This window comes from Chroicocephalus ridibundus, chromosome 5, assembly GCF_963924245.1.
Source record: "Chroicocephalus ridibundus chromosome 5, bChrRid1.1, whole genome shotgun sequence".
NCBI classification, from domain to species: domain Eukaryota; kingdom Metazoa; phylum Chordata; class Aves; order Charadriiformes; family Laridae; genus Chroicocephalus; species Chroicocephalus ridibundus.
This window is the reverse complement of record NC_086288.1, coordinates 41,125,504-41,152,615: the sequence shown is the minus strand read 5'-3', so window position 1 is coordinate 41,152,615 and position 27,112 is coordinate 41,125,504. Positions and strand designations below refer to the sequence as shown.

Sequence of the window (27,112 nt, the reverse complement as noted above, 5' to 3'; positions counted from 1 at the left end):
GATCATATAATCTATAACCTACAGGTTCCATTTTGACACAAATGTAGTTGGACATTGAATATTTTTTTTTTTTTAAATTGGCAGAGGAAGTCTGTATCTGTTCATTATATACCAGGTTTTGTTCTCTTTCTTCTGGATCACCTAGCCACAATGACACCAGCTTTTCAGCAAGACACTGATTTAACATTAGTCTGATTCATTTCCACAAAACTCACACAATGGAAGTATTACTGAAACTGTGCATAAGGATTTCTTTTTACTTTTCAGAAAATAATTATCAGGGAATCTGTTCAGCTTATATAGTCTCTACAGTAAAAATTAAGAAGGATTCGGTAAATATTTAAAAACCTAAATAACTTTATTCATTTGTGTAATACCACTGGTATCAGTGGGACAACATATGTGACTGAACCTTCTCACAAGAACAAATGTCGTGTGCAAGAGTCGGGGTCAGTGTGTCAATGCCTTTAAAGTTACAGAGCCAAACTCCTCTGAAGCTGAACTTTTTATTTTGCCAATTGTCCTTGAAATTAAAACTTTGTTCCATGTACTTTGAGACGTAAATTAAAAGTAAGGTTAATGCACTTGTATTTAAAGTATTAAATGAAGCGAATAATCTCTGCATTATCATGTTAGCAACATTGCATTAAAAGTACTGTTTGAAGTTTAGCAAAATGTTTAAAGCTTTTCATCTGTAGCCAACTTAATCAAACAGATACTTCAGATTCTTCTTGATCAATAACACTCATTGTGGTTCATTTGACATTAGGTCTGAGTCCTCACATTTCCATTAAAAAACCTGAAAACAAAATGCAAGATTTGGTGCTGTACAACCTTGCGAAAAGCCCAAGAGGTATAAAAATTGTGATAGAGAAAACAATATTAATGTTAGGAAAATGTTTCAAATAGGAAAAAAAAAATAAAATCAATATTCTGACCCTCAGCAATACCAACAATATTCAACAGGAAAACACAAAAATCTTAAGACAGAAAAATGCTTTGGTGAAAAAAATCTTTTTTGTACATAGACTGAAAGCAAAAATTTCTCCAGAGTAAAAGATAATAAATTCTGTAAAGTTTCTACTCCATTTATTTTTAATTCTTGATGGCTGAAAGACTTAACATCCCTGGTAACAGTTAATTGTTGAAGTTACAGTTAAAAACTTTTCTTTTGCTGGCCTTCACTGTAGTGACATAACACAGAATTCCGTTTTTCTTTTAATTATTTTCTCAAGGAAAGCATTCATTACTATAAGTGTTGGTATAGACTTTAGATAAATCTTAATCACCTCTTAGTTCCTGTAAATGCAAATCCATGATTTATTTGGACATCACCACTGTGTCTTACTCCGATAACTTGAAGAATCAACAGATACATGGTGACACTTTTAATTTTATGAGTGTTTATTTTGCCTAACGCTTGTTATTTTATGAGAGCTTTCTGAAAGAAAAAAAAAACAATGGTGTAATCGGTCAAGATACTCACTAATCCCCTGTAGGGCTCCTCCTAGCAACTGGGCATCCATAATAGGGTTAAAATTTGGAGCTGGAAAAATCGTTCCTTGTATCTGTTAAAGGAGAAAGCAGCCTTTAATTGAGGTGTTTTACATCTGTAATACTGCATATATAATGCTGTTGAAAACCAACAATCATAACATTAAATTGTCTTTGCTTCATGGGGAACGGGATGTAAAGTTTTTAATTTATGAAAGAGAACTTAAGCTTGCAGTAAGCTCTGGGAAGCAGACTACATTTGAGGAAGTTCAGGATATTTCAGGAGTTAGGCCTGAAAAAAATAATTTAATGAAAATTAATATTTTTTTTGCATTAAAATGTAACCACATTTTTGTGTCTGTCTTTTTCACAACCTTTTTCTGAAAATATTATTTTCTCTTTCAAAGTTAATCCATGATATCCCTGACAGTCTTCAATATATATTTCTCATGGTATTTGTAATTTGAAAGGTCTAGTGAGAAAATGATGAATGAGATTCATAGGTTGCTTACAAACCTAGCGATTGCTTAAAGAAATGATGTTACTGCTACATATGGGATAGCTTTCTGATATGCCATGTAGAAAGCAACACCATTTTTGTAGTTGCTTTGTAACTAATTAAATTACTGTCAGTTCACTCTCAGTGATTCTTTATTTCATGTATTTTTTCTTATTCTTTTTAAGAAATCTGTGAATAATAAGCAGAACTGATGTACTCATTTTAATAGAATCACAGACCCGTACATATACAGAAGCAAATAACAGGTTGAAAGCTACTCTAGCTCTGTCCCCTGGTTAAACTCTTTAGCTCCTCTGAGGATTCTACCTGCTTTTACAGACATACCGAGTAAAAAGGTTATCTTTTATGATGATTCCTGGTCACAGTCAATACATCTGATTAAAATGACACTGTTAATTTGAAATTTACATTTCAAGGAAAAATGGGTTATATTTTATAAATACAAATTGGGTATTTTTAGGAATACCTCCAAGAATCAGGAGTTACACTGATTACACTAATTAATTTGTTCGTTTGCTTGCTTTACATACACTTGAAAGCCTTTTATATGTTGTGCCTTCTGTAGTAATGACATACACATACAATTTTTTTTTATGGCCGCTAATTAGGTTTTGCTGGCTTGCAATTTTAGCAAAATAATTTAAAAAGCACCAAGCAAGAAGCACGTATTTTAGATGAGAAGGAAGACATAATTTCTTGATATGTTTGATCATTACTTTAGACTCACCAAACAAAGGTAGGGGAAACAAATTGTCAGTGGCTAAGTGAGGAAAAGAATGTCTAGTAAGAAATTTAAGACTTTTAAAAGAGTTACTTTAAAAAGTACTAATAGGGCAACATGCCTTTACACAAAAAAGAAAGTACTTGCCAGTAGACAAATATCCCTCTGCAGTTTGTTCATCATTTAAATACAAGGTCCTACTTTTACAACTGAACGTAAAATACATAGTCCCTTTTTACTTATTAAAACAATCGGGAAAATAATGAGAAAAATATCTTTTTGAGATATGGAGATAAATACTCTCCATAGAGAAGACAATGAGACCATGCCAGTTTTTGTAGGTTGATATATGATGTTGTATCTAAAATGAATTGCAGACTCATCCTTAAGGTATGCTCAATCCCATCTTCCTTTGTCAGTGTGGGAATTGCCTGTGTATCCTGGGCCTCACTTGTCACTTAACGTATCTCTAGGGTAGGGCTCTGCAGATATTAGCCTCAGAAATTGAGAGTTTATATCCTCATGACATGCTACTTACTGACACTATCTGTACTTCTTCAAATGTCGTTCACCAGAAGTTTCCTAGGCATGTGCTATTTGCAGCAGTGTGGAGTTCAAGTGCTGTTTGTCCAGCTGGTACATGAGGCTCCATTTCCCCCCTGCCTCTTGCTAGCATGTCAAATAATGCTGACCTTAGTTCAATCGTCATTCTCTGCAGCTCAGGAGACAGAAATGCTTGAGCTCTGTGGCTGGCCAGCTGGACAAACCACCCCAAAGCTTACTAATAAACAAAATCACTATGGAAAGAAGTGCTAGAAGTCACTGTTAGAATGCAGAATCAAAAAATATATACTGATGTATGCTTTGAGTTAGGAAAAAAATGAAATTTAGCTTTCTGGCTCTGTAATTCATGCTTCCCAAAATGTCTGAGACATAAAAAAGCTGATCGATCTTGAGAGGAAAAACAAAGCAAATCCAAAACCAACACATCATCAAATATTATATTATATTAGGGTTGCCAAACAGAGAACATTTTGATGGGAATAATAATAAAGCATAGTAGGATGCAAATGGATGCAAGAAACGGATATGAGATTCAAAGATTTTGAGCCTGCATTTAAACCAAAGGTATAAAGCATAAGCATGTCTGGCATTCAGTTTAAGTGCTCTCTGAATCTGTCACAGCCCTCACTGGTCGGAAGGGTGGCAGCGGTCGGCGGGGGAAATGTGGGCCATGTGTGCATTTATTCAAATCTAATTTAAAATACTGGTGCTGGCTCTTCATCTCTGCATCAGCTTTGAATAGGTATAATTCCCGTAAAGATTAGTTATCTCAAAGTGTGTCCTTTCACACATTCAGATTTGTGGTGTCACAAAATGAACCACTAAATCACTGATCTTTTCAGCATTTATTATTTATGATAATTGCACTAAAATTAGTAATAAGTGACTCATTTAGTGAATGCTTTAAGGGTGGTTTCCTGCAGAGTCCTTGGAACAAAAAATGAGTAAAAGTGGTTTTCGAAGTAGACATCACCTCTCAGACAGAATGGAGGTAAGCGTTAATAATTTCTGAATGGATTTCTTTATTCATGAAACAGCCAAAACAAAAAAAAAAGGCCTTTGCATGAATGCATATTTGTAAAAATATAATGGAGGGACTGATCATATGAAAAAGAGATTTGAATATGCATATTTGCAGGCTTGTAAATTTTTGACCAAAAAATTCAATGCAGCCCTTGTAATGTATCTTTCAGGAAAAATAAAGGATTTTTGAGTGTTCTTAATTCTCCCTTGGTTCAGCAGAGCTGCTGAACACTTCTTTTATACAGTAGTCACTGTCTCATTATTTGAGGCTCACCATCACTAGATTAAAGCTGATCTAATAAACATCTCCTAGCCAGGATCTAATTTAAAACACAATGCTTTTAAGTAGAACCAAATTAAATATGTCAGGTAAAAACTTTTAGAAGATACAGTAAAATACAACTTTTTTTTTTATACAATTCCTTTGTGGGAAAGAACTCTCATCCTTTTGTTTGTTTTTAATGAAAATAAAATTTAATTAAAATTTTCTCGTATTGTACACATTGAACTTGGCTTCGTCTTCCATCCCACAGAAGACGTGTCCCAGAATGTTATTTTTGATGAGGATTTTCAGGGTATCTCATATTTGGATTTTCAGAGTGGTTTCTAAGCAAATTCAGCATTCTGCCAATATGTAACAGTTCTCTGAACTGAGATCTAGGATTTACAGTGTACGTGCTATCAGGATCCTCGGAAGGAATTTCTACATAACTAATGATGTCTCACTGCTGGCATAGCTAGCAGAGTTGTTGATGCAATGTTGTGCATCTTGAAGAAAGTACTTTGCAGTGTTTACATAGTGTAACATTTAGGAAGAGTTATCCCATCACAACCTACGTCAGTTTTATCCTGTAACCACTTTACATAGTTTCAGTCTTTGCAAGGCTGCAGAAGCATTCACTTTATGCACTTAATTTCAAAATCTTCAGGTGTTTATTACTTATTAAACTTATTCCACCTGTTTACATTGAATTTTTGAAATATGGGTACAAGCAGGTCTGGGCCAAACCTTTAGAGATGAACTTTGGTAAATCTGGGGTCTGAATTCAGTGTGATAACACAGCGATAGCCTACCACTCCCTGTGTGTTGTAGCCTTCTTTTTTTTTTTTTTTTTTTTTTTGTCCAGCAGCAAATAATTTGAGAGTGCTGCGTTATATTTACCGCAGAAGGCAAAGCCAAGGAAATTTATTGGTAGATAATTGAGTGGAGACAGGGATTGATTCTTGGACGCTGCAGTGCTGTCTGTGCCTGTCTGAAGTCAGTCCCATGCGGACAATCCATACACCCGCCACAGAGGACGGGACCTTATTTCCGTGATGGCAGGTAGCACAACTGTCCTGTGGTGACAAGATACTGAACAGCAGGTGAGAAGGAAAAAACTTGCTTCGAAAGCAATGCAAAAATCCAAGAGGTTACTTTTGTGAGCAAGTGACTGCTCTACAGCCCTTTGGCGTAGTCTTACTGGGAGAGTGAAAGCATGAAAGAGACAGTGTAGTTTTAAGTTGTGGAGGAAGACTGAATGCTTACAATAATTTTGTGTACTCAGACATAAGCCTGGAAGCTGCGGCAGGCATTTTGTATTGCAAAGATTTATTGCAATCTTGTCATATTTTAGAAGCGTTTTTTGCTCAACATTCCTCATGAAAATGAGGAAGTATGTCAAAACAACACCCACCTTGGGAAAGCTGGGGCTCTGCTTTCAGAACCTAGGGTCCAGGGTGCAAAATCATGTTCCCCCCCAAATTATACAGGGTTTGCATGCCTAAATGTGCCTAGGAAACGCATATATAGGAAATGCAGCAGTGTTCGTCACTGCACAAACTGAGGGAGCGGAGCGGTAAAGGCATTTGGTAACTGAATGAAATTACAACAGATTGAATTTTGATCAGGGAGCTGGCAAATACATGGGAATAGGTTGTTCCTTTCCATTATCTTTGGTTAGAGAATTTCTACTACCCTGTTTTGAAGCGGGGCATTTTTAGGGTTGATTGAACACCTGAGTGTAGTTACATGTACTGCTACTTCACTTCATTCATTTCCACTGAAGTCAGCTGTGACTGACCAATAAACCCCTATAATGGAAGAAAGCTCAGAGGAGCTGGGCAAGGGCACTGTGCCCATGGAGCTCAAGGAATAATGCAGGACGTGACTGACCAAAGCTGTTGTGAAGAAAGCTGATTTTATCTCAACACAAAGGGGACCGAGGGTGGCCTTTGTTTTAGATAAACAGGTATCGACAGTTCAGCAGGTGAACTGGTGGTGTGTTTATACCTGAGTTCATTATAAGGGTGTGAATGTCTCCCTGAGTTAGCCAGACCAGCACAAGGGGTGTCTCAGCCTCATACAGAGTATAAATACTAAACAACTAGCAAAATAATCTGGAAGAGAGCAATGGGTTTGAGCTGGCTTCAACCCATGTATTCCTTCCTGGTTACTGGGGATGCCCAGCATTATAACAGCGTATCATAGAGAGCAATAATGGGGATCTCATCAGTATTACTTTTGTATTGTGTTTTCGGTACATTTTGTACTACTCTGCTAGATTGAAAATCCTGTGTAAAATCAATTATCTTCAAATAAGGAAATTTGATATTATACATTACAACCTCTATGGGTGGAATTTCTAAAGGAACCTGGTGAGAGAATATTGGACTCTGACATTAGGATGGCCAGTTTTGACTCTATGTCTATTTCTGTTTTGCTTACACAACATCTTTTTCTCCCCTAAATTCTGAAAAGCATAGGGAAATTATTAGTATGATCTCATGACTTTTCTTCAACAGGCCTTTAGATGGTCACTGCAGGGATGCTAAATCATTCCCCTGTTGAGAGTTTTCTTACTTAATGTTTATTTTTAAAAATACATTTAATTCTTCCAAATATCTACCAGAAGATCATGAACATCAAGTGAAATTTATGTGAAAGAAAAAAAACTACCTATACAGAGAAGAAATAAACCTTTAAACACCCTCCAGTGAATGAAATGTCCAACAGAGTTCTGAGTAATTCAAGCAACAGCTCCCCATTGGTCAGGATGAATTATTAGGAAGGCCATAGCACTGGTACCATCATCAGATTCCAACAGCTTTGAGGCAGCAATCACATTACAATAACTCCTTCCGAAGATTAGTTGAAAATATTTTACAGGTCCAGAAAGCACATCATAAATCAAAGCGAATAAAATCCTGCAGAATCACTACACCTTCCTCTGCAAAATAAAAAACATGAGGTAGCAACTGCTGTGAGATAGAGCATCAAGAATTACTGTGATGATCATCTTAAAAAAAAAAGGGAGGGGGGACGGGACCCAATCTATGCTTTTATCAGAAGCCACTCTAGATAGAAACAACATTTAAAAAAATTGCTGGTGTGCCCAACAAGAGCAGTAGTAAACTGTGACAAAAATCAGTACAAAGCATGTTGTGCACCTGGAGCACTAGACTGCTATAGAATAAAGACAAAATATTTCAGGAGAATAGGATCAGGAGAACAGTGGCTTAAGGGGCGGGCAGGAAAGGCTAGGATTGCACTGAGATCATCTTTCCTTTTCTTAATAAACAGTTTTACAATGAAAGTTGTTATTTTTAATTGTAGTTCAGCACTTCTAGGTTATAATTTATAATGTTAAAAATTAAATTCCAGCCTTTCATCTACAGACTGAATAAATCTCTTGGATTTGTAAAAAAGCAGGCTCTTTTAAACTTTTCTGTTCAGAACTCTTAATTCAGCTTTAGTCTGATGAAATTGTCTTTATCAGTGAAACTTTTTAAAAGAGGAAAATCTACTAAAATGCTCAAATTCTCCTGTGTATCCTATTTGGAGACCCACACCAGCTTATATTAAACAACCAGAGACTATTTCTATTGTCTGGAAGGAAGGCAGACCAGGCCCTTATTGCTTTCTCTGAACCTGGGTTTAATATATCTGAGTTTCCCTCTGTAGGAAAGTCCCATTTTAATTATTTATCTGTAACCAGCTACTGTATATTTCATACTAAAATTCAAGACAGTATTCTTTCTCCAGACTAAAATCAGGTATGCTCTGTGTCTGCCTTCTTCAAATAAAAGTGATTCAGAGGTTCACTGGAGTACAAAATAGCTAATTGACATAGGTGCAAAACTGTCAAAGTCAGGAAGATGGTGAGCCATGGAGGAGGGGGCACAGGGAATAAAATATCTAAGATTCATGCTCACATCAACTTTGTGATCCTGAATTTCGCGCTTAAAATTAACATTATTTTGCTGTTTGCTGTGAGCAGAAATTACACTTCATGGCACAGCAGTGAAAGTTGCTTTGTGGTTGTCTTGGAAATGTTAGAGGAAGAGTTAGGGGTACATTCACTGAATATCATTTCTCCAAATACAATGCTCTCCAACCCACCTAGACAAGTAAAACAAAACTGTGATTCAGAAGTAACAGAAATATTTTTGAAAGTTGAGAAGAGCAGGGACATTTTTGGATCACTTAACATTAGTAATACTAGGACTTTATCCAAATCTCATGGTTAGTGTCAACGGAAGTCTTTTTATTGATTTCAGGGAGCTTTGGGTCCTGTTGTTAGTGAGCAAAACTCTCTTACACTTTGCTGAGGAAAGCAAGGAGAGCTTGTTGATGGACAGTGGAGGGTCTCGAAGGCTGGAGAAGCTGAGGGAATTGGACTTAGTTTGGAGAAGTGACAGCTTTGGGGGGACCTAACAGCTGCTCTGCAGTACGTGTGGGAAGAGCATCAACACATGGAGCCAGGCTCTTTACTGAGGTGTATGAGTAATGAAAGGCAACAGTCATAAAACAAAGCAGGGAATGTTCTGGCTGGATATGAAGAAGACTTTTTTACTGTGAGGATAACCAAGCAGTAGAAGGTGTCTGAAGAGGTTGTGGAGTCTCCATCCTCAGAGGTTTTAGAAACTGGAGTGGGCAAATCTCTAACCACCTTGGTCTGAATCCAGTATTGACCCCGTTTTGAGAAAAAGGCTGGGCCAGATGACCTACCAATCTTCCATTCAATCTAATCATTCTATAATTTTTTTCAAAGCCAAACATTAATTTCTCCAATAACATTTTAAAAATAAGTAAACATTATCAAACACCCATTGATCTCAGTGTTGTGGGATTGAGTGATAAAGACGCTTGCATTAGCATTATGCTCTGGGGGTCAATCCTGTAGGTTGTACACCAATTCCAGATATATACTTTGAAGAATTCTGAACTTTTTGCAGGATCAAGCCAAAAAACTTGACATTTGGTGATGATCATCAAATTGATGATAAGCTATCACTGGTGTCTACTATATGTAATGTGACTATTTGAGTTATCCTGCTGGTAAGAATTGTGTACATTGACAATATAAAACCACTATGAACTTCCTGTACAATTTATTTATGCATTTTAATTTCCCCAAATGGGGAGCTACTGAAGGTATAATGAGTCTGTAGCCTAAGAGATTTGACTATTAGTAGTGACAGGCTGATACTTACACAGAAAATAAAGTTGTTGTTTATGGATATTAAGTGAGCCTAACTATAGTGCTTGCATGGAAGCTACAGCAAGCCAGTTTATCATTACCAATCATAAATCATAGAATCATAGAATTATAGAATCATAGAATCTTCATGGTTGGAAAGGACCTTTGAGATCATCGAGTCCAACCAAACAACCTACAAACTCTGCCACTAGAGCATGCCCCGAAGTGCCAAATCTAGACGTTTCTTAAATACCTCTAGGGATGGTGACTCAACCACCTCCCTGGGCAGGCTGTTCCAGTGCCTGACCACTCTTTCAGTAAAGTAATTCTTCCTAATCTCTAACGTAAACCTCCCCTGCCGCAGCTTCAGACCATTTCCTCTGGTCCTGTCATTGTTCACTTGGGAGAAGAGGCCAACACCCACCTCTCTCCAGCCTCCTTTCAGGTAGTTGTAGAGGGCAATGAGGTCTCCCCTCAGCCTCCTCTTCTCCAAGCTAAACATGCCCAGCTCCCTCAGCCTCTCCTCATATGACCTGGTCTCCAGACCCCTCACCAGCCTGGTAGCTCTCCTCTGGACACGCTCCAGCACTTCTGTGTCCCTCTTGTACAGAGGGGCCCAGAACTGAACACAGTACTCGAGGTGAGGCCTCACCAGTGCCGAGTACAGAGGCACGATCAGTTCCCTGCTCCTGCTGGCCATGCTATTCCTGATACAAGCCAGAATGCTGTTGGCCTTCTTGGCCACCTGGGCACACTGCTGGCTCCTGTTAAGCTGGCCGTCCACCAGCACCCCCAGGTCCTTTTCTGCTGGGCAGCTTTCCAGCTACTCTTCCCCAAGCCCGTAGCATTGCTTGGGGTTGTTGTGACTGAAATGCAGGACCCAGCGTTTGGCCTTATTAAACCTCATACAGTTGGCCTTGGCCCATCGATCCAGCCTGTCCAGGTCCCTCTGTAAAGCCTTCCTACCCTCAAGCAGATCAACTCTCCCACCTAGTTTGGTGTTTTCTGCAAACTTAGTGAGGGTGTACTCAATGCCTTCATCCAGATCTTTGATAAAGATATTAAACAAAACTGGCCCCAAAACTGAGCCCTGAGGGACACCACTGGTGACCATCCACCAAGAAGATTTCACCCCATTAATCACAACTCTCTGGGCATGGCCATCCAGCCAGTTTTTTACCCAGTGACGAGTACACTTGTCTATGCCATGATTTGCCAGCTTCTGCAGGAGAATGCTATGGGGGACGGTGTCAAAGGCCTTACCAAAGTCCAGATAGACAACGTCCACAGCCTTCCCCGCATCCAGAAGGCAGGTCACATGGTCATAGAAAGAGATCAGGTTGGTTAAGCAGGACCTCCCTTTCCTAAACCCATGCTGGCTGGCCCTGACCCCTTGGCTGCCCTGCACTTGCCGTGAGAGCTCACTCAAGGTGATCTTCTCCATGATCTTTCCTGGTACCAAGGTCAGGCTGCCAGGCCTGTAGTTCCCCGCATCCTCCTTCTGACCCTTCTGGTAGATGGGTGTCACATTAGCCACCCTCCAGTCATCTGGTACCTCCCCTGTTGACCAAGACTGTTGATAAATGATGGAGAGAGGCTTGGTGAGCTCTCCCACCAGCTCCCTGAGTACTCTTGGGTGAATCCCATCTGGTCCCATAGATTTATGTACGTCTAGGTGCAGAAGCAGATGATTGACTACTTCCTCCTGGATTATGGGTGGGTTGTTCTGCTCTCCATTCTTATCTTCCAGCTCAGGAGGCTGAACACTCTGGGGATAGCTGGTCTGACTATTGAAGACAGAGGCGAAGAAGGCATTAAGTATCTCAGCCTTCTCCTCATCCTTGGTTGCAACTTTCCCCCCCGCATCCAGTAAGGGGTGGAGATTCTCCCTGGCTCTCTTCTTGTTGATGTATTTATAAAAGCTTTTTTTGTTGTCCTTAATATTAATGGCCAAATCACATCACATTAAAAAGATTCCTTCCCTAAAAGGGTTTTATTTATAATAATCTAGGGCAGGTCCTATAGCAGGTAAGGTGTTCACTATTTCACCACTATCTGAATGTAGTTACACCTTTCCAAAGGGACGTTAGCATATATTGAGAGACATACTGCAAAGCTGAACTCCTAAGCATCTGGAACCAGATTAGAGTCAGTGCAGACAGCTCATTATTCAGCTCTTTCATGGTAAATATAGTCATTCATTAAAAAAAAAGGGGGGGAGGGAGGGGATATCTAAATATTGCCTTAAGGAAATACTGATATAAAAAACATACAGAAGAAATATGGGCTCAGTTGGTGTAAATGTACATAACTTTGCCAAAGTCATTAAAGCTTTGTTTTACACAAGATGATGGTTAAACTTAAATAATCTCATAACTCCTCTCTTACCCAGATATCCTTCAAGTATCGTCATTTCTAATACAGTGCATGTTCCCACAGTCTTCATAATGAACCTTGTGAAAACTCATGCATTCTGTGGCTCTCCCCAGATGTGCATATGTTTAGATATATTCAGTAGGTACAGTGCACAGGACACAGTAACACTAAAGTTTTCCTTCAAGTTGTCTGCACTCAAAAATAGCCATCCTCTTGTGAGGACAGCCTCTATGTGCATGCATAGGTGTTTTGCTGACCAAACAATGTCACGTTTAATTACTCAGTTTGGGTGCAAGAATGTAAATTTTGTGGATATTAGGATGGCGTGTTGTTTTGAAATACATTGTTTCATTTGCAGCTAGTAACAACGGGTTTCTTCCAGATTCTTTTGTCTTTGTATTCCTACTTACTTCCTGCAGCAACATCAGTAGTTAATTTCCCCTTCTCATTCCTTGAATCTCCATCTACATTCAGAATCCATCAGGTCCTTTCCAAGTCAACCACTGGCTAAGTAAAAGATGGTTTGTCCTGTGACTGAGTCCAAAGTATGCATTGGCTAATTCTAGGCAAATAGAATGAATGACTGTTGAGTTTAAATTGCTGTATTTTTTTAACTGAAAAAAGAATTTGTTTCCGTCACCTCAACTGAGCCGTGTTTTCACAAAACTTCAGAAGAGATTGACGTTCCTCTGCCAAACATGACAGAAGTTCACTATCAAGTTCAAAGTTATGGGTAGGGACAGATGGATGGACAAATACACAGAAATACAGCCAAATTTTCTGAAGAAACCAGGGGTGAAATGCTTGCTATGGTCACTGAAAGAACATGAAGAATTCCACAATTTAAAAGACTATTTTAGTTTTGATATCTGGATTCTAGCATCCCTCATCATATATGCATCATTTTGCTGGAGCACTCTTTGCAAGCATAGTATTCAGCATGGCAGGGCTTTCTGTATTACACAGAAACTGCCTTGGAAGAGCAGCTGAGGAAAGTTATTTCCGAGAGCAATTTGGCCTTTTATGGGTTAGTTTAGACCAGATGCTGTATGTGAGCACAGGGAAATGGTTTTCATACTGTCTCTCTTCTGCAGCATCCTAACGAAAAGGCCATCTATTGTTCATAAGGAAGAAAATCAACAGTATATTGCTTTTTTTCACACAAAGTATGCAAGCACCTAAAGGTAAGGCAAACAAATCTCCAGGGGTGATTCGGTGATTTTTGACTTTAACGATTTTAATCCTCTTTCTGATGTGAGGATACCTTCATCTACAAAAACACACATCTGTTTCCACAGAGGTGGTCCAGGTGGGCACTTTATACATATCTGTATGTGTTTGCACATGTGCATTTAACTCTTTTGAAAGAAACTCATTCCAAAACAGCTGTGCAGACAGAACAGATTTGTGTGGTGTTAGTGCAATGAATTGAAACAACAAAAGAGGTTGGAAAGGGACTGTAAAATTTGTAATAAGTCTGAAAAAGGATACCTGTATTCTACCATCCTTCTGTGTGAGAGTAGGAAGTTACAGCTTTTTCTGACCAAAGCCGTAAGCAGTTCAACAAAAGTATCAGTAAAAGCTGAGGCTGCTTTTATCAAATTATGACGTGTGAAGTTCAGGCAATTCAGTCTTGTGATGGAAAAAGCAATCTAAAGTATGAACAGCCTTCTAATAATATTTGTTCAGTAAGTCATTCTGCTGATAACAAACAATCAAAGTCAGACTCCTTAGTCTGAATGTTTCCCACAGCGAATATCTACTGAAATAAAATCTTTTATTAGCTAACTACATGCTATGAGCCAGCTACACTTTAGCAAAGATATCCTTTGTGTGCAACTTTATTAAATAAAAATTTCATGAGTATTTTGATTTACTGTGAGTTTATTGTACGTGTAACACTTCATTTGACTAATATATGATACAGTATTGGAAGAGGTACTTTTAAACATAGGATATTATTTTTCCAAAGCCTCCCATGTTTCCCTGTGTCTGTATCTTGGAGAGGTCACAGATGTCATCTTATCTAATTTCTGGTAGTTTTACCTCTGTGGTACTGTGGGGACCCATTTTCTGTATGTAATCTCTGGTAATGATGTCGCCCTGCATTGCTGAATCCGGCAGAACTGCTGCTGTTAACATTCTGTAAATCTCATTCTTGATCTTGGGGGACTCCATCCTATCCAGTTATTCACATATAACAAATGTAATTACTAATATGCGTAACATAAAATATAAAGGAGATAATCTTAAAAAACCAAGTAAATTTTGAAAGTAATACTTCCGATTTTTTCTTTCATATTTCTTATGCTTCCGAATTAATGATATATTAATGTTTTGGGATTCCTTGAAAAACATGATTGTCTAAAGTGTGCGTTTAGGACTTGTTTTCAACCTAAGGTTATGTTTAAGAAGACCAGACAAGAAATCAATGTGACAGCCTCACCACTCAGTACTGTGTAAGCCTTGATTTCTTGCTCATGATTTGCTAGAAAGAATGATTTTTCTGCTGTTTTTTTGCTGAGTCTCATCTGGGAAAACTGCCATTGCTCCATGACCAACTTTGTCTTGAGGAACCAGCAGACATCCATGGGCTGTGCCCTACATGTCCCCATTCTGCCTGGATGCCTCAGCAGGGAATCTGTTCCACTGGTTAGGATCCAGTGAGCTAGTTCATATAAACTGCAGATTTCTCTCCCTTCCCATCCCACAACACATGGAAATGGGAATAAAGAATAAAAAATTGCCCAACCTGAGAATCCATTGCAATACTTTTCAGAGAAAGCCTGTAATCAGGTTTTGATGTCTTCCCTGAGACTGGTATGTACCCTATTGTCTACAGTTGCTTCTCTGCTCTCCCCTGTGATTAAGAAAAAAAAGGACTAATCTGTATGTCTTCATATGTTTAGAAGCAGAGGGAACAAAGAGATGGTATTCACACCATTTATTTTTGAGTATTGTGGTGCAATTCAGAGGATCAAAATTAGAAACTTAATTTCCTTCTCTGCTCAAGCAGTCCTAAAGGTTGACAAATGAAGAACGATTACATTAAAATAAGCCTAAAATAGCTGGTGTAAACATCTCCCACAGTAAGAATGAATGCATAATCTATTATATTTTTTGATACTACTATCAAACTATTGCAATATTATATAAATATCGTAATTACCAATTTTAATGACTTAAAAGCAAAAGAATTTCTTCTATAAGTTATTTTATAATGTAGTACTGTTAATATCAGGTAGCATATGCCAATGCAGTGTCAATTATTTAAATACTGTTGGTCTCAATAAATCAGTAGGGGAAAAGAAACTGAACTTCCTGATTTCAACTGAAATGGATCCACTAGCTTTGTCAGACGGAGTTATTCTTTCTGTCTTCCTTTAATTGTCAGGAATACATTAATAACATAGTAATTGAAAAAGAAAATAAGAAACAAGGAAGAAAATCCCTTTTCAGTTCTCAACTGGTCTAGTAAAGAATGCAAGATCCCAAATTGCAAAAAGCCAAACACATTAGTAAAACCCATTCAATACCTGTCACTTTAGAAAAGCAAATATATGCAATATAATTTTATAGAAAAAATAATTTATTGATGAGATTGGAATAATTAGTGCAATTACACCTTCAAATAAGTAAGGAAAAAAATATCCATCCTTTAGAAAAGTCTATGTTGATCTGGAAATTTATTGGGAATGCACATGCAAAAAGCATTTGAGAGGAGTGAATCATTACTCCTATTAATAATAATTAAAAGAATATGAAAGTCCTTAGTGAACATAATTATTAGTATGCCAAGTGCAGAAAGCAATTTCATATTTTGCTGTCATGAAATAATAACTATATTGGCTTTCGGAATGGAGATTTAAAATTGCAGTGTGAACTTTTATTTTCTTGAAGAGCACTAATGAAACCATTTAATATATTGCTACAATTTACTGATGGGGAACAATAATTCATAGCGTTTCCTGTGTTACGGTCCTTGTAGAGGTAGCATTTCTTTGCTTTAAAATATTTTTCTCATTGTGAGCAAACCCAAGTGTTTAGCAATCATAAAGCTATTCATTTACTTTATGCAGTTACGTGAAAATATATAGTGCCATGAATCAGTATCTTCTGAACAACTCACATTTTTATTTTTGATACAATTAGGTGACTTTTTGTCTTGTGTAACACCTAGGTGCAAGTATAGAAAACCCACAAACAGAGTCTCACAAAGTGATAAAAGACAAATTATTTTGTCTTGAAAGGCCTAAAATTATGAGACAGGAACTGATAATTCTTTACATTTTAATCTTCATTTCAGACACTTTTCATATACTCTAAGTAACCCCAGAATTAGACACAAATCACCAATAAATTAACTTAATGTGAGATTTATTTCTCCCAGTGGAAGGAAATGGGTCCCAACACGTGTGATGACAACTCGAGAGCAATGAAAAGTTTTGAAAGATTTCAGAGAACAGATCATTATACTCACGTAATCTCCACAATACATTTTGATAGAAGTCTTCAAGTTGTGTTGAGATGAAAATAATAGCTTTCCTAGAATAAAGCTAACAAACAGTTCAGTAAACTGGATTGTTATAGTTCACTCTTATTCTGTTTTGGAGAATTAAGAGAAACCATCCAGTCAAGCCGATACCAGGTACATTAGGCTCTGAGGTAACAATGAAGCAGGAACACTGCTTGGTACTGTACGTCCTTGAGTTTTATAGATTCACTGTATACTTAGTCATTAATCATATGTGAATAAGTATGATTATAACGTAAGTAAACAGAGTCATTAGCTCGACACCCTCTGTTCTGCTGTGTTGATTTTAAGAATCAGAATTCAGCTAGTCACAGAATGAAATGCTCACCTACAGAAAGTGCTTGTGTTAATGATTTACTTTTCAGATTGGGTCTGGTCTAGTTCCTTTTTCCCTTGTGCTGAAATTGCTCAGCTCATCACTTGTTCTAATGACTATTTGTACCTGGCATGCATAGGAAGATGCTTTATAGCCCTTACATGTTACCTGGAATAATGAGGGAAGATCCTTGGGCCCCAGTGAAACTGTATAGATGAGGGTCTTTTCACTCAAGTTATAATTTGCAAAATCCTGCCAAGAGCTGATCAAAACTCCTGTAACATTGCTCTGTTTGAAGACTTATACAGAATCTGAACTATCCAACTGACAGCAAAACTCCATTTTTCGTAGCTAATACCATGTATTTTTTCTGTTAATGATAACTATTATTCTGACAAACCATTGAAAAAATAAGACATTTTCTCAAAAAAAAAAAAAAAAAGGAATATACAATAGACGTGCATAATCAGTCTGTATGTCCTCTAGTACAACTTGAATGGAAGGCATAGGCTACCATGATCCTGACTGGGTACCAGTATAGAGAGAGAATTTTTCTGCAATAGTTGGACAGGAATAGTAGCTCAAAATCTGAACTAAATGACTTCAGATTTTCTTGGTTTTCTTAATGTATCCATCACATGCTTTGTAGCACTTGTTAAAAGCTGGAATTGTTTTTTTCTTATAATTTAAGAAGACTTTTTAAAAAATAAAAAAAAAAACTTTATTTTGAAGCCTTAACATCTTAGCAACTGTTCTAATCATTAAAAACTATCTCTGGGCTTGTATGAACTCAGCTGTATTGATTTGAGTATAAACATTTGCATGTCAGCACATCTTATGCTTAGTGACTACATGTGCGTCCTTAGAAAGAGTTGGAGGAGTTTCACAAAGAAGCATCTGCGTGTGAAACATGGGCTTCAGCCTGGCATGTCTTTGCTTTCTCTTTTTTTTTTTTCATTAGGGCTATGGTAGATATTTTTCTTTATTATAGGTGTATCAAGCACTTACTTTAACCTCTGTATCTCAAGTGGTCTTTGAGAATGGCTGGGGAATGTAATCCCATTGTACAGCTAAGCAAAATGATCCGTAAAGAATCTGGTCTGGCTGGTTGGAAGATGGCATATGTGAGGGGCTGAAGGTGGTAAGATCCAGTCTCCTGGCAATACATATTTTAAAACAGTGATAAGAATATGAGAACATTTTAAGCCTCTCTTTTTCGACTCTAATTTTACATGCATTTCCTTTGCTATGATTAAAATGTAATACAGTTAATCTTCATTACAACACAAAATGGATTAAGTTTACAGGATTACAATAACGTTTTAGTCTGCTTGTGTCAAAACCTTCAGTGATCAGGAACAACAGGGTGTAAATAAGTAGACAAAAATTGTTCTGTGAAATACTAATATCTGGCATATAATGTGAGGAAAGCACTTAACTAATTACTGAACTAAATTCTGGTTTTAATGAATCTCAGAGAAAAGCTGTGAGACAGTCTAGAGAAAATGAGAGAGAAAGTATGCAACAGAAGAGGAGGTTTCAACCTTCTTTTTGCTGCGAATGTCCTTTGGCTGTCCTTTCCTGTCGTTTACCCTCCAAGGCAAGAGGCAGGGCTTATGACAAGGAAATGAAAATATATTTGTCCATGTAATGCTCAGCAAAATGGATCCAATGTTTGTGTACCAGGGTGAACATGTTGAACCTGATCTCACCTTTGCATTTTCTTCAAGGTTTAGTAGGTCAGAGGTGTGAATAATTTCTAGGGGTGGAGCTTATCCTGTCTTTTGGGGGAAAACCAAAGAGTTGTGTTGCATGTGGTTTTGGCAATCTCACATTTTAAAAAAATATGAACTACTTGGAGAGACTGCAGAAGAGAGCAGAAATAATTACTTATACAGAAAGACAGGAAACACTCGGGTTGTTTAAACTAAAGAAAAGGGAAGGAGACCTTAACAGTTGAAGAAAAAAGCTGTTGCAAGGGGAAGTGAAAAAAAATATTTTGTCTTCCTGTTCACAGTGGACCACACAGATGAAAGGCCCTTTTTCTGTTTCTCCCTTTATTTAATCTTTGCAATTCTCACCCTGTTGTAGGGTGAGTTTTTTATTACTGTTCTGGGCACCTGGTTGCTTTCCTTCCTCTTTCTTGCTAAAAAACTTTCCTGTTTCTGTTCATTCCTAATTTTCTCCTCTCTCACTTTGCTACCTGGTCTTCCTTTTTGGAGAGACTTAATTCTTTTCTGCAGGAGTGGGGAGGGGTCTGTTCCTCTTCAGGTCCTCCCAGACTGTGTAATTTCTCACCTGTGCTAAAGGTTCTTCCTCAAATTTCCCCTGTCCTGCTCATTGATGTGCTTGGGTTTAGACATTGCAACTGATCATTTCCCTGTTGTTCCAATAGAAATCTTGAGTAAACATAATGACATAATTAACTTCTAATTGGAGATCCATATACTTCTAAAGAAGAATGGTTTATTTAAAGTGAGAAGTAAAAAATATTTAATATGAAATTATTCTATTTGTTTTCCCTGAAATTTAGGTTCTAGTGTATCGGTTACATATAAATAAAAATAAATTTCACATTATCGGTATAATAAGCCTCAGGTATTGCTCTGAAGTCTCTTCAGATAATCAAAAATGTGGACACTAAACAAACACATTTGTACTGCTGTTTTTGTCCAATATTACTGCTGTGGCAGGCAATAATGTGTTAAAAGTGTGGGACTGTTTTTAGTCTGTGTTGCTGAGCATGTGGTTTATGCGGTGGAAAGAAAATCTGTATATAACCAGAGCTGGTGGAATTGCTATCCCTCATCAGAGTAGAGAATGTGTGAGCACATGACAGAGGTCAAGAAGAGGGGGTGAAAAGGTAACCTCTAGCTCTAGTGTAACAGTCTTGGGTGTTTGAAAAATGTGGCAATGGGAATTACACTCATTGTAGGAGCTTACAATCATGTGTAGAAACTTACTCACCATGATTAAATGAAATATTTAGTGGTAAATACCTTAAGACAATGAATCACCGTAGGATCTATGAGTCAAATTTAACTTTCGCAACTCCCAATACAGTATTTATGCTACAGAAGAAATTTGGGCACTTATCTAACTGTCAATTCCCCTTAGGGTTGCCAGGGCCAAGTTCTGCCCACTTTCTAAGAAGAGCTCTGAGCACAATATGTGTGCACAGGAGGCAATACCAAATACTGTGAGGACTGTGGAGCTGGTAATCTATGCCTTGGAAGGGCAAATGCCAGCTGCCATTTGGGATATAGCCAGCGACAGAAGGCTGACCACAAGAAGTGATGGAGGCTTTTAAAGAAGAGAATAGGATTTGAATGAGACAGTGGGTAATGAAATGTGCAGTGGACGTAGCTTCCTAGAAACAGCAGAAGCATTATTACTTAGTCAGTGTAAAATTCCATTTTCACCATTGTGTCAATATAATTTCCAATTGCAGTTTCTGGTCATTCATCAGTAGAAGAAGGTGAAAAAAATCTTGGGCCTACAGAGTGCTTCTCAGTCCTGAGTGTCACTGATTTGGATATTAGGGAATTATGTTAGGCTTGTGCTGATGTTTCTGCCTTTCTGGAATTGCCCTAGCTCAGTATCCTATTCTGTAAAGTACTGATAAATAGTACAGTAATTGTAGTGAAGTAGTTGCCCAAGGTTCTAATTTGCCAACAACTAATACATTATTTGTTAAAATATTTGCATACTGGCCACTCAAAATGAAATAAAACACCAATGCATTTGTGGCAAAACTCTAATCCTCCAAATTACCAACTTCACCACTATCGGAGGTGCCTTTATTTTTAAGTATCAGTTGCTAGATTATTTAAAGCTAGAGGCGATGCAGAATGCCTTCCTTCAATTTCTCCAAGTACTTACTGTTTTACACAAAAAAATGCACACTTTTTCCACAGTACAAACCATAAAGCCCCACATCGCACTTTTCATGACATCCTTTTGTGCCACCACAAGCCATGAGGTGGTTGCAAGTCTCCCAAGCTGGGGTGTAGAGACAATGCAATCACAGACACCATTCGTGATTTTGGCACCCCAGAGGGAGCTGCTGAAAGCAGAGGTCCAGTGAAAACTGGGGTGTGATAAGGATGCTTGCCTCTGCCTGGGAGCTGTGCACGGCCACGAGAATTTGTGAGACATCAATGTCACACGAGCTTAGCTGCCTAAAGTGGTAACCACATAGCTAAGCCTTTTTGTAGATTGAGGCTCTGAAGTTTATTGAGTAATTCACAAGTTCAACTTTGGAAAGTTCAATGTTTTTTATTTTAAACAGATATTTTCATCTGCAAAAGATCTTGTGTGGTACTACAGGACTAGCCATGTGAGGCTGGGAAGGGAAAGGAACTGAAGGAAAGTTGAGGAACTGAAAAGAGGCTCCAGATATTTATGAGCTGTAAACTCAGAGGGGATCTAGGTGACTTCTCTTGGGACAAGCATAGCTCACCTAAAAAAGAACAATCTTTCAGCATATCAAAAGCACAGATCCCTGATTTAAGAGAAAGTACTAAAATTAATGGAGAAGAATAATTTAAAGAAATTTCACACAAACAAAATAATTTCTATGATAAACAATTAAAGACTTTTTGAGTGCGATGAAAGCATTGGCAGGACCTGGCAATCTGTGTGCAGTAGATTGTGGTTTTGGTGGAGGATATCCCCACCTAGCTCTACTGACTCACAAAAAACCCCCACATTTCATCCCTCTTTCTATCTGCTCCTCTCAAATGTGCAAGCTTCAATTAATCTACTGTTAGGCAAGGGAGGGCGAATGTGAATATATACAGTTGTCACTGTATTTGCGATTTTAGACTGTTTTCTGGATAGAGGGGTTTTTTTTAATGGATATAGAAATTTCTTTTGTGATTTTTATCTTACACTATAGACTTTTTCTGTCACCGTAATTGCAATCATTTACAGACTTTTTTTAGCTCTTCCATGTCTGACATATTTAGGTTATGTTTAAAACCATGGTAAATATGTGCCTCTGGTTTCCTAGGGTTCTGATCACTTGGTCTGGGGAACTGCTTGGAGCACGGTCTTCTCAACAAGAAGTCTCGGCTTCTTCCTGTGGAAGAATATATTGTTTGTATATGTTATTTAGATGTATTACATAGATGTGTTTTCCTAATTTCATGCCGTGTTCTCCTATGAAGTTGTTCTTGGTTTATGGTACAGTGCTAGCGTTTGTGGGTAACTTGTGTGTTTTAGGGGTGTGAAAACTGTTTCTACGCATTTGCATTTAGGAATGCACTCTTTGGACCTCGCTTTTGCTGACAAGTTTACGTGTGTTTCTAAAACGCCTATAACTGTTTTCCTGAACTTTGAGAAAGTATTAAAGCAAACATCTGTATGCATGTGGTATTTTTAACACCTGTGTTAATGAAGGACTTAACATTTACATTCTCAAAGCTTGGTAGCTAAATGAAAAATAACTATGTTTCCAGCCAAGAAAAACTTTTCATTAAAAACCTATTAAAGCTGTATAAAACTATTTCAGCAGGACTTCTGACACTTTTGGAGTGGTTGTATTTGAATCACCAGGGATGAACTTTTTAAAATTTCACAGTTTAAATATAAAATTTGAATGAATGCAATAAAAAAAAAAATTAACAATGACAGTGACTAACCAAATACTGCAAGAAAAAACACATTATTTCAAAATATTTTTCTCTAACTACTGTCTAAGGAATTTTTCACCATAAAACTTCCCAATTATTTGCTTAAAAAAAAAGGAAAAGGAGGCAGCCAACCATAATTAATAGTGTTAGCACTTTATGGCAATGCGTAAACGCCGATAAGATGAGTATCTGACCTTGGTATTGTCTTACTACAGACATTTAACTTTCTCTATTTGTGCCTTTCTGGGAAGCAGATTTTCTATGCCAAACAAGCAAAATACATATTTCTTGAGTCTGTTATTACCATGGTAACTGGTAATTGGTATTAAGAATTATTTCACTTATAAAGTGACCTGATTTTTATTCTTGTTCACAGAAGATGTTTTGTTTACAGAAGTTAGTTTAAAATGTTTAGTCATAGATAGCACGGTAAACTGTGCAATGCAGATGGAGGGAAATGTCATTGTAATTGTTTTTATGACTTTAAATACAATACATATTTGTCAAACAAATGCCTAGCACTTATATTGCCTCAAATGTTGAGCATACAATAAAACCACTCTGCTTTGTCTAATTTATTATTTCTTTATTTAGAAATTGGCTTTTTTTCTTTTTTTTTTCTTTTGGTATTTTATGGCTAAACCTGTTTCCCTTGTTTACCTCTCAACTATTCTATTTCCCAAGATTACAGTAAAACTGAGCAAAAGATTAATGAGTGAAAAGGATAGACGTTCAAATGAACAAATTAAAGGCAAGGTCTTTTCACAGCCATAGTTATTTACAGGTTTTATCTCATGCTGAGCTGTATTCTGCATATTTTACTACTGGTTAGTAAATTATCCTGAAATCTGGGAAAGCTTTTATCGACTTCAGCCTTTGTTGAATATGAATCTTAAAGGATAATTTTCTTGAATAAAAACTGTGTGATTAACTTCATAATTCCCTTTTCCTGCCAATGTCTTTCTTCAGAGAATTAGCTGTTAGCCGTTCATGTCTGTAGCACCTTATAGTCAATGATTATGTTTAGCATTTTGATTTATTTTATGCCATCACCGGAAAACTAATATTATTTTCTTGTTTTCCAAATGAAGTGGTTAAGTGATTTGTGTCATATCACCTAGGAAGCTGGTAGCAGAGTGGTAGCAGGTGTCAAGGCTTTCAGACCTTTTAGCAAAACCACTCTCCTACAGTTAGTGCAGACTCCCATTTACAGGAAAACTCTCAGAAGTGCTGGTCTAGTGAAAACAATCTTGTACGGTGATGGGTTGACTGAAGTATATCCCATTAAGGCTATCATGTCGGGGGAGTGAGACTAATGATCAGGCATAAATACCACATAGTCTAGTCAGTGTAAACTAGACTAGCCTTGATTTGCTTCTAAATGGAGGGGCTTATTAACTCAGGCTGAACACAGCACCAACAGGTCTGTACTGTGTTTGGGACATAGGTTATATATATCCGCTGCGGGGATGTGCTGCATTGGGGATCTCTGTGCCACACTCTGTTGTGCGATGTGCTCTGCTTTCTTGCTTTTTTTCTTGTCTAGCTGTGGTTCAAACTTCCATTTGAGTAGGTGTGCACATGTCTACACTTAAGTCCTATGGTGGCATCTCTCTGAATTACACTTCATATATGCCAATGTAAACAGTAGGATACATGTAAAGTTCTCAAAAATATGATTGCCATGGAAACTGACATGAACTCTATTGTGAAAAGCAGGTGAAAGAACTTGCATAGGAATTTAAAAAGAAGCTTAATAAACTGAGCTGTACTTTGAAGCATAACGAGCCCTTGCAAGGGTCCATATTAAAAAAGGCATCGTGTGTGCTTCTTTCACCCTTAAAATCTATGAAAACGCTCTCTTTTAGCTTTGCCCTGGAGTTCTTCTCTTAGCAATTTCCCTCTAGTCATTTCTCTTTGATAGCTCAGAAGGCTAAATTAATTAGCTTTTATAAGAAAAAAACTAAGCTTTTGTAAATATTTGTATCAACTAAAGCAGATTTCTGCTGTCCTAGAAAAGCTGGCTGTAGTCCAGCACTATATGAGCTATTTCTTTATTTTGCCTTTTTAAAATGAATGTTAGGCTGTTCAAAGGGCGGTTGGGCAGGAGAATTAGGATGTTTTGTGGAGAGAATTAATTCATGCCTGAGGCACATGTAAACTTACAGAATATAGTGGATCTATGATGTATTCAGGAAGTTAGGTGGTGACGTAGTGGAAATACGGGTGTGTGGAAATGAGTCCCCCTAGGAGCTGTTTTCTTACACTTAAGCAGAATCATTCTGAATACTACTTAAAACATTCTCCTGGATGTTTTGCATAGTGTTCAAAACTGCCTTGTTTTATTAATTTCAACAAAATCCACTTTTGCTATTGACCCATAACAGAGGAAAAAGGTTTTCCTTTGAGAAAATATACAGAGAAAGGAAAAAAAAGAAAAGGAAGGTGCCAGAAACCAAATAGTTATACCAGCAGTAAGGTGCCTAAAACTGCTGCCTAAAATATTATTGCAAAATGAAAAGAAAACAGTCACCAAATTTCTTCCCTACTAATTTGTGTAGATGGCAACAGTGTTTCATAGCATTCTGGGTAAAATGGTGTTCCAGTTTAAAATTAATATGGTTCTCTGGAAATAGAGCTATATAAAGACGAACTCTCCATTCTGATTAACACAATATTTTATTAGTAACTTTATTAATTTCATGGCAGATAAATCATAGAGACATGTAATTTATCCTCTAAATCAGATAATCGTACATATAGAATTTACTGCAAGCACTTCAAGGATTTGATACGTTTTATGAAGAACATTTAAGGGTTACTTTATTCATATAATGAAATGCTCACTATGCTCCCATAGACAGCACATTACTTTTTTAATGAAACGTATATAAATAAAATACAAAATATTGTGAATTTAGGCAATTTACTAAGCCCAGCTGTGTTTGGAAGATGTATCTGTAGCTTTCTACATTGATGCCTGGTTTAAATGTTATAAGTCTTGTCATGTGTTGTAAGTTATACCAAAACCAGCATATACAATGAATCGGTGGTTATAGACCATTGATTTACACAGACACTTGTAGAAAACATAATGAATGTATGATTTCTTGTGTGCTAAGCTGTCAAATTACAGCTCTGTTTCCATTATGCAAGCACTTGATCTTGCAGAGGATGGAACATTTCTTTACTGCATGCTTGTACTGATAATGGATGTTGCTCATCTCCCATCCAAGCTCTCAGAAAGAAGCAAAGTGGCTGTGGGTGTGTACGTGGGGCAACTGCAATTTATCTGGAGAGCATAGCTTATTTGTGAGCTTTTGTTTCTTGCGAAGAACTTTTCTGTTGTAATGACATGCTTAAATCTGTTAGCACGTCTCCCACCATAAAGACTGAGAAATACAATTAGCAAGTTGTTTACAGCAGAGCTGCAACTGCTGTGACTAAAGTGTTATTGATAGAGTGAATCAACTTCTGTGAGAATTGTTTTCCAACGATGAGTTTAATAAAGGTTTGATATGATGCTATAACTTAGTCTTGATTAGGTACAATGTAAGGCTCAATATTATTGCTTCACTGTCAAATTACTTCACATAAAAGTGACATGATATTTTGCCTACATTATTCCAGACAGTTGAGCCTGTTCTTACTACTTTTAATCCTGAGTGGTTCCACTAACCGTAGAGCCTAGAAGCTCCTTCGTGCTAAGCACTGTTGAAATTTCATTTATTTGGATGCCTGAATCTGAAGGAAGGAATGATAATAATTTCCATGCTTAAGGTAGAACAATTTTCTACTTGGGAGTGAAGTCAAAAGGACATAAGGGAAATGTGGTGCATGCAGCAGAAGAAAGATTAAAATTAATGCTGCCTCTTTAATAGCCTAGTGCCAGTTGTCTGTTTTTTAAAATCTTTGCCAATGCTGGTAGTCACAACTCATGCATAAACAGTTGATTTTATCTGGCTTGTGCATTTTGTGTGTGTGTGTGTGTGTTCTCCTTGTTGCCCTAGAAACTGAAGTAAGGTTGGCACTAACATATGCGCTTTCATCTGGAAAAATAATATTATTTATGTCTACTATGCCTAAAGAGGAAAGCTTAGAGACATAGCTAGTAACATATGCCTAACTTTCCAAAGTTGGCCATAAAAAGTAAGAATTGTCTTAAACCCCTCCCCAGTGTTGAGAACATGGCTCTTTTCTGTGGTAATTTAAGGTTATGATTTCTATATTTTGGTCATCATTTTCAGCATTGTGAGAAAAAATTGATAAAACCCCAAAATGGACTTTGGGATGCCTGGTGTATGTTCTTAGATATGCAATCAAGGGGCTGAGGTCCCACAGGAAAGCTAACTTACCTGTCTCTTTCTCTGTCTTCCTTCTATAAGTGGGTATAATCACAGAATCACAGAATGATAGGGGCTGGGAGGGACCTCTGGAGATCATCGAGTCCGACCCCCCTGCCAGAG

At 37.4% G+C, this 27,112-nt stretch overlaps 1 protein-coding gene across 1 annotated transcript in view; it reads right to left on the bottom strand.

Annotated features, from left to right (window-relative positions):
* Positions 1-16,824, bottom strand: part of ANXA10 (annexin A10) — a 33,770-nt gene extending 16,946 nt beyond the window's left edge. The window contains exons 1-2 of the mRNA XM_063335979.1: positions 16,641-16,824; positions 1,487-1,568 (exon numbers count right to left, since the gene is read on the bottom strand). Coding sequence (XP_063192049.1) covers positions 1,487-1,568; positions 16,641-16,658 — 100 coding nt within the window. The 5' untranslated portion in view covers positions 16,659-16,824. The remainder of the gene's footprint in view (positions 1-1,486; positions 1,569-16,640) is intronic.
* Between the last annotated feature and the right edge of the window lie 10,288 nt (positions 16,825-27,112).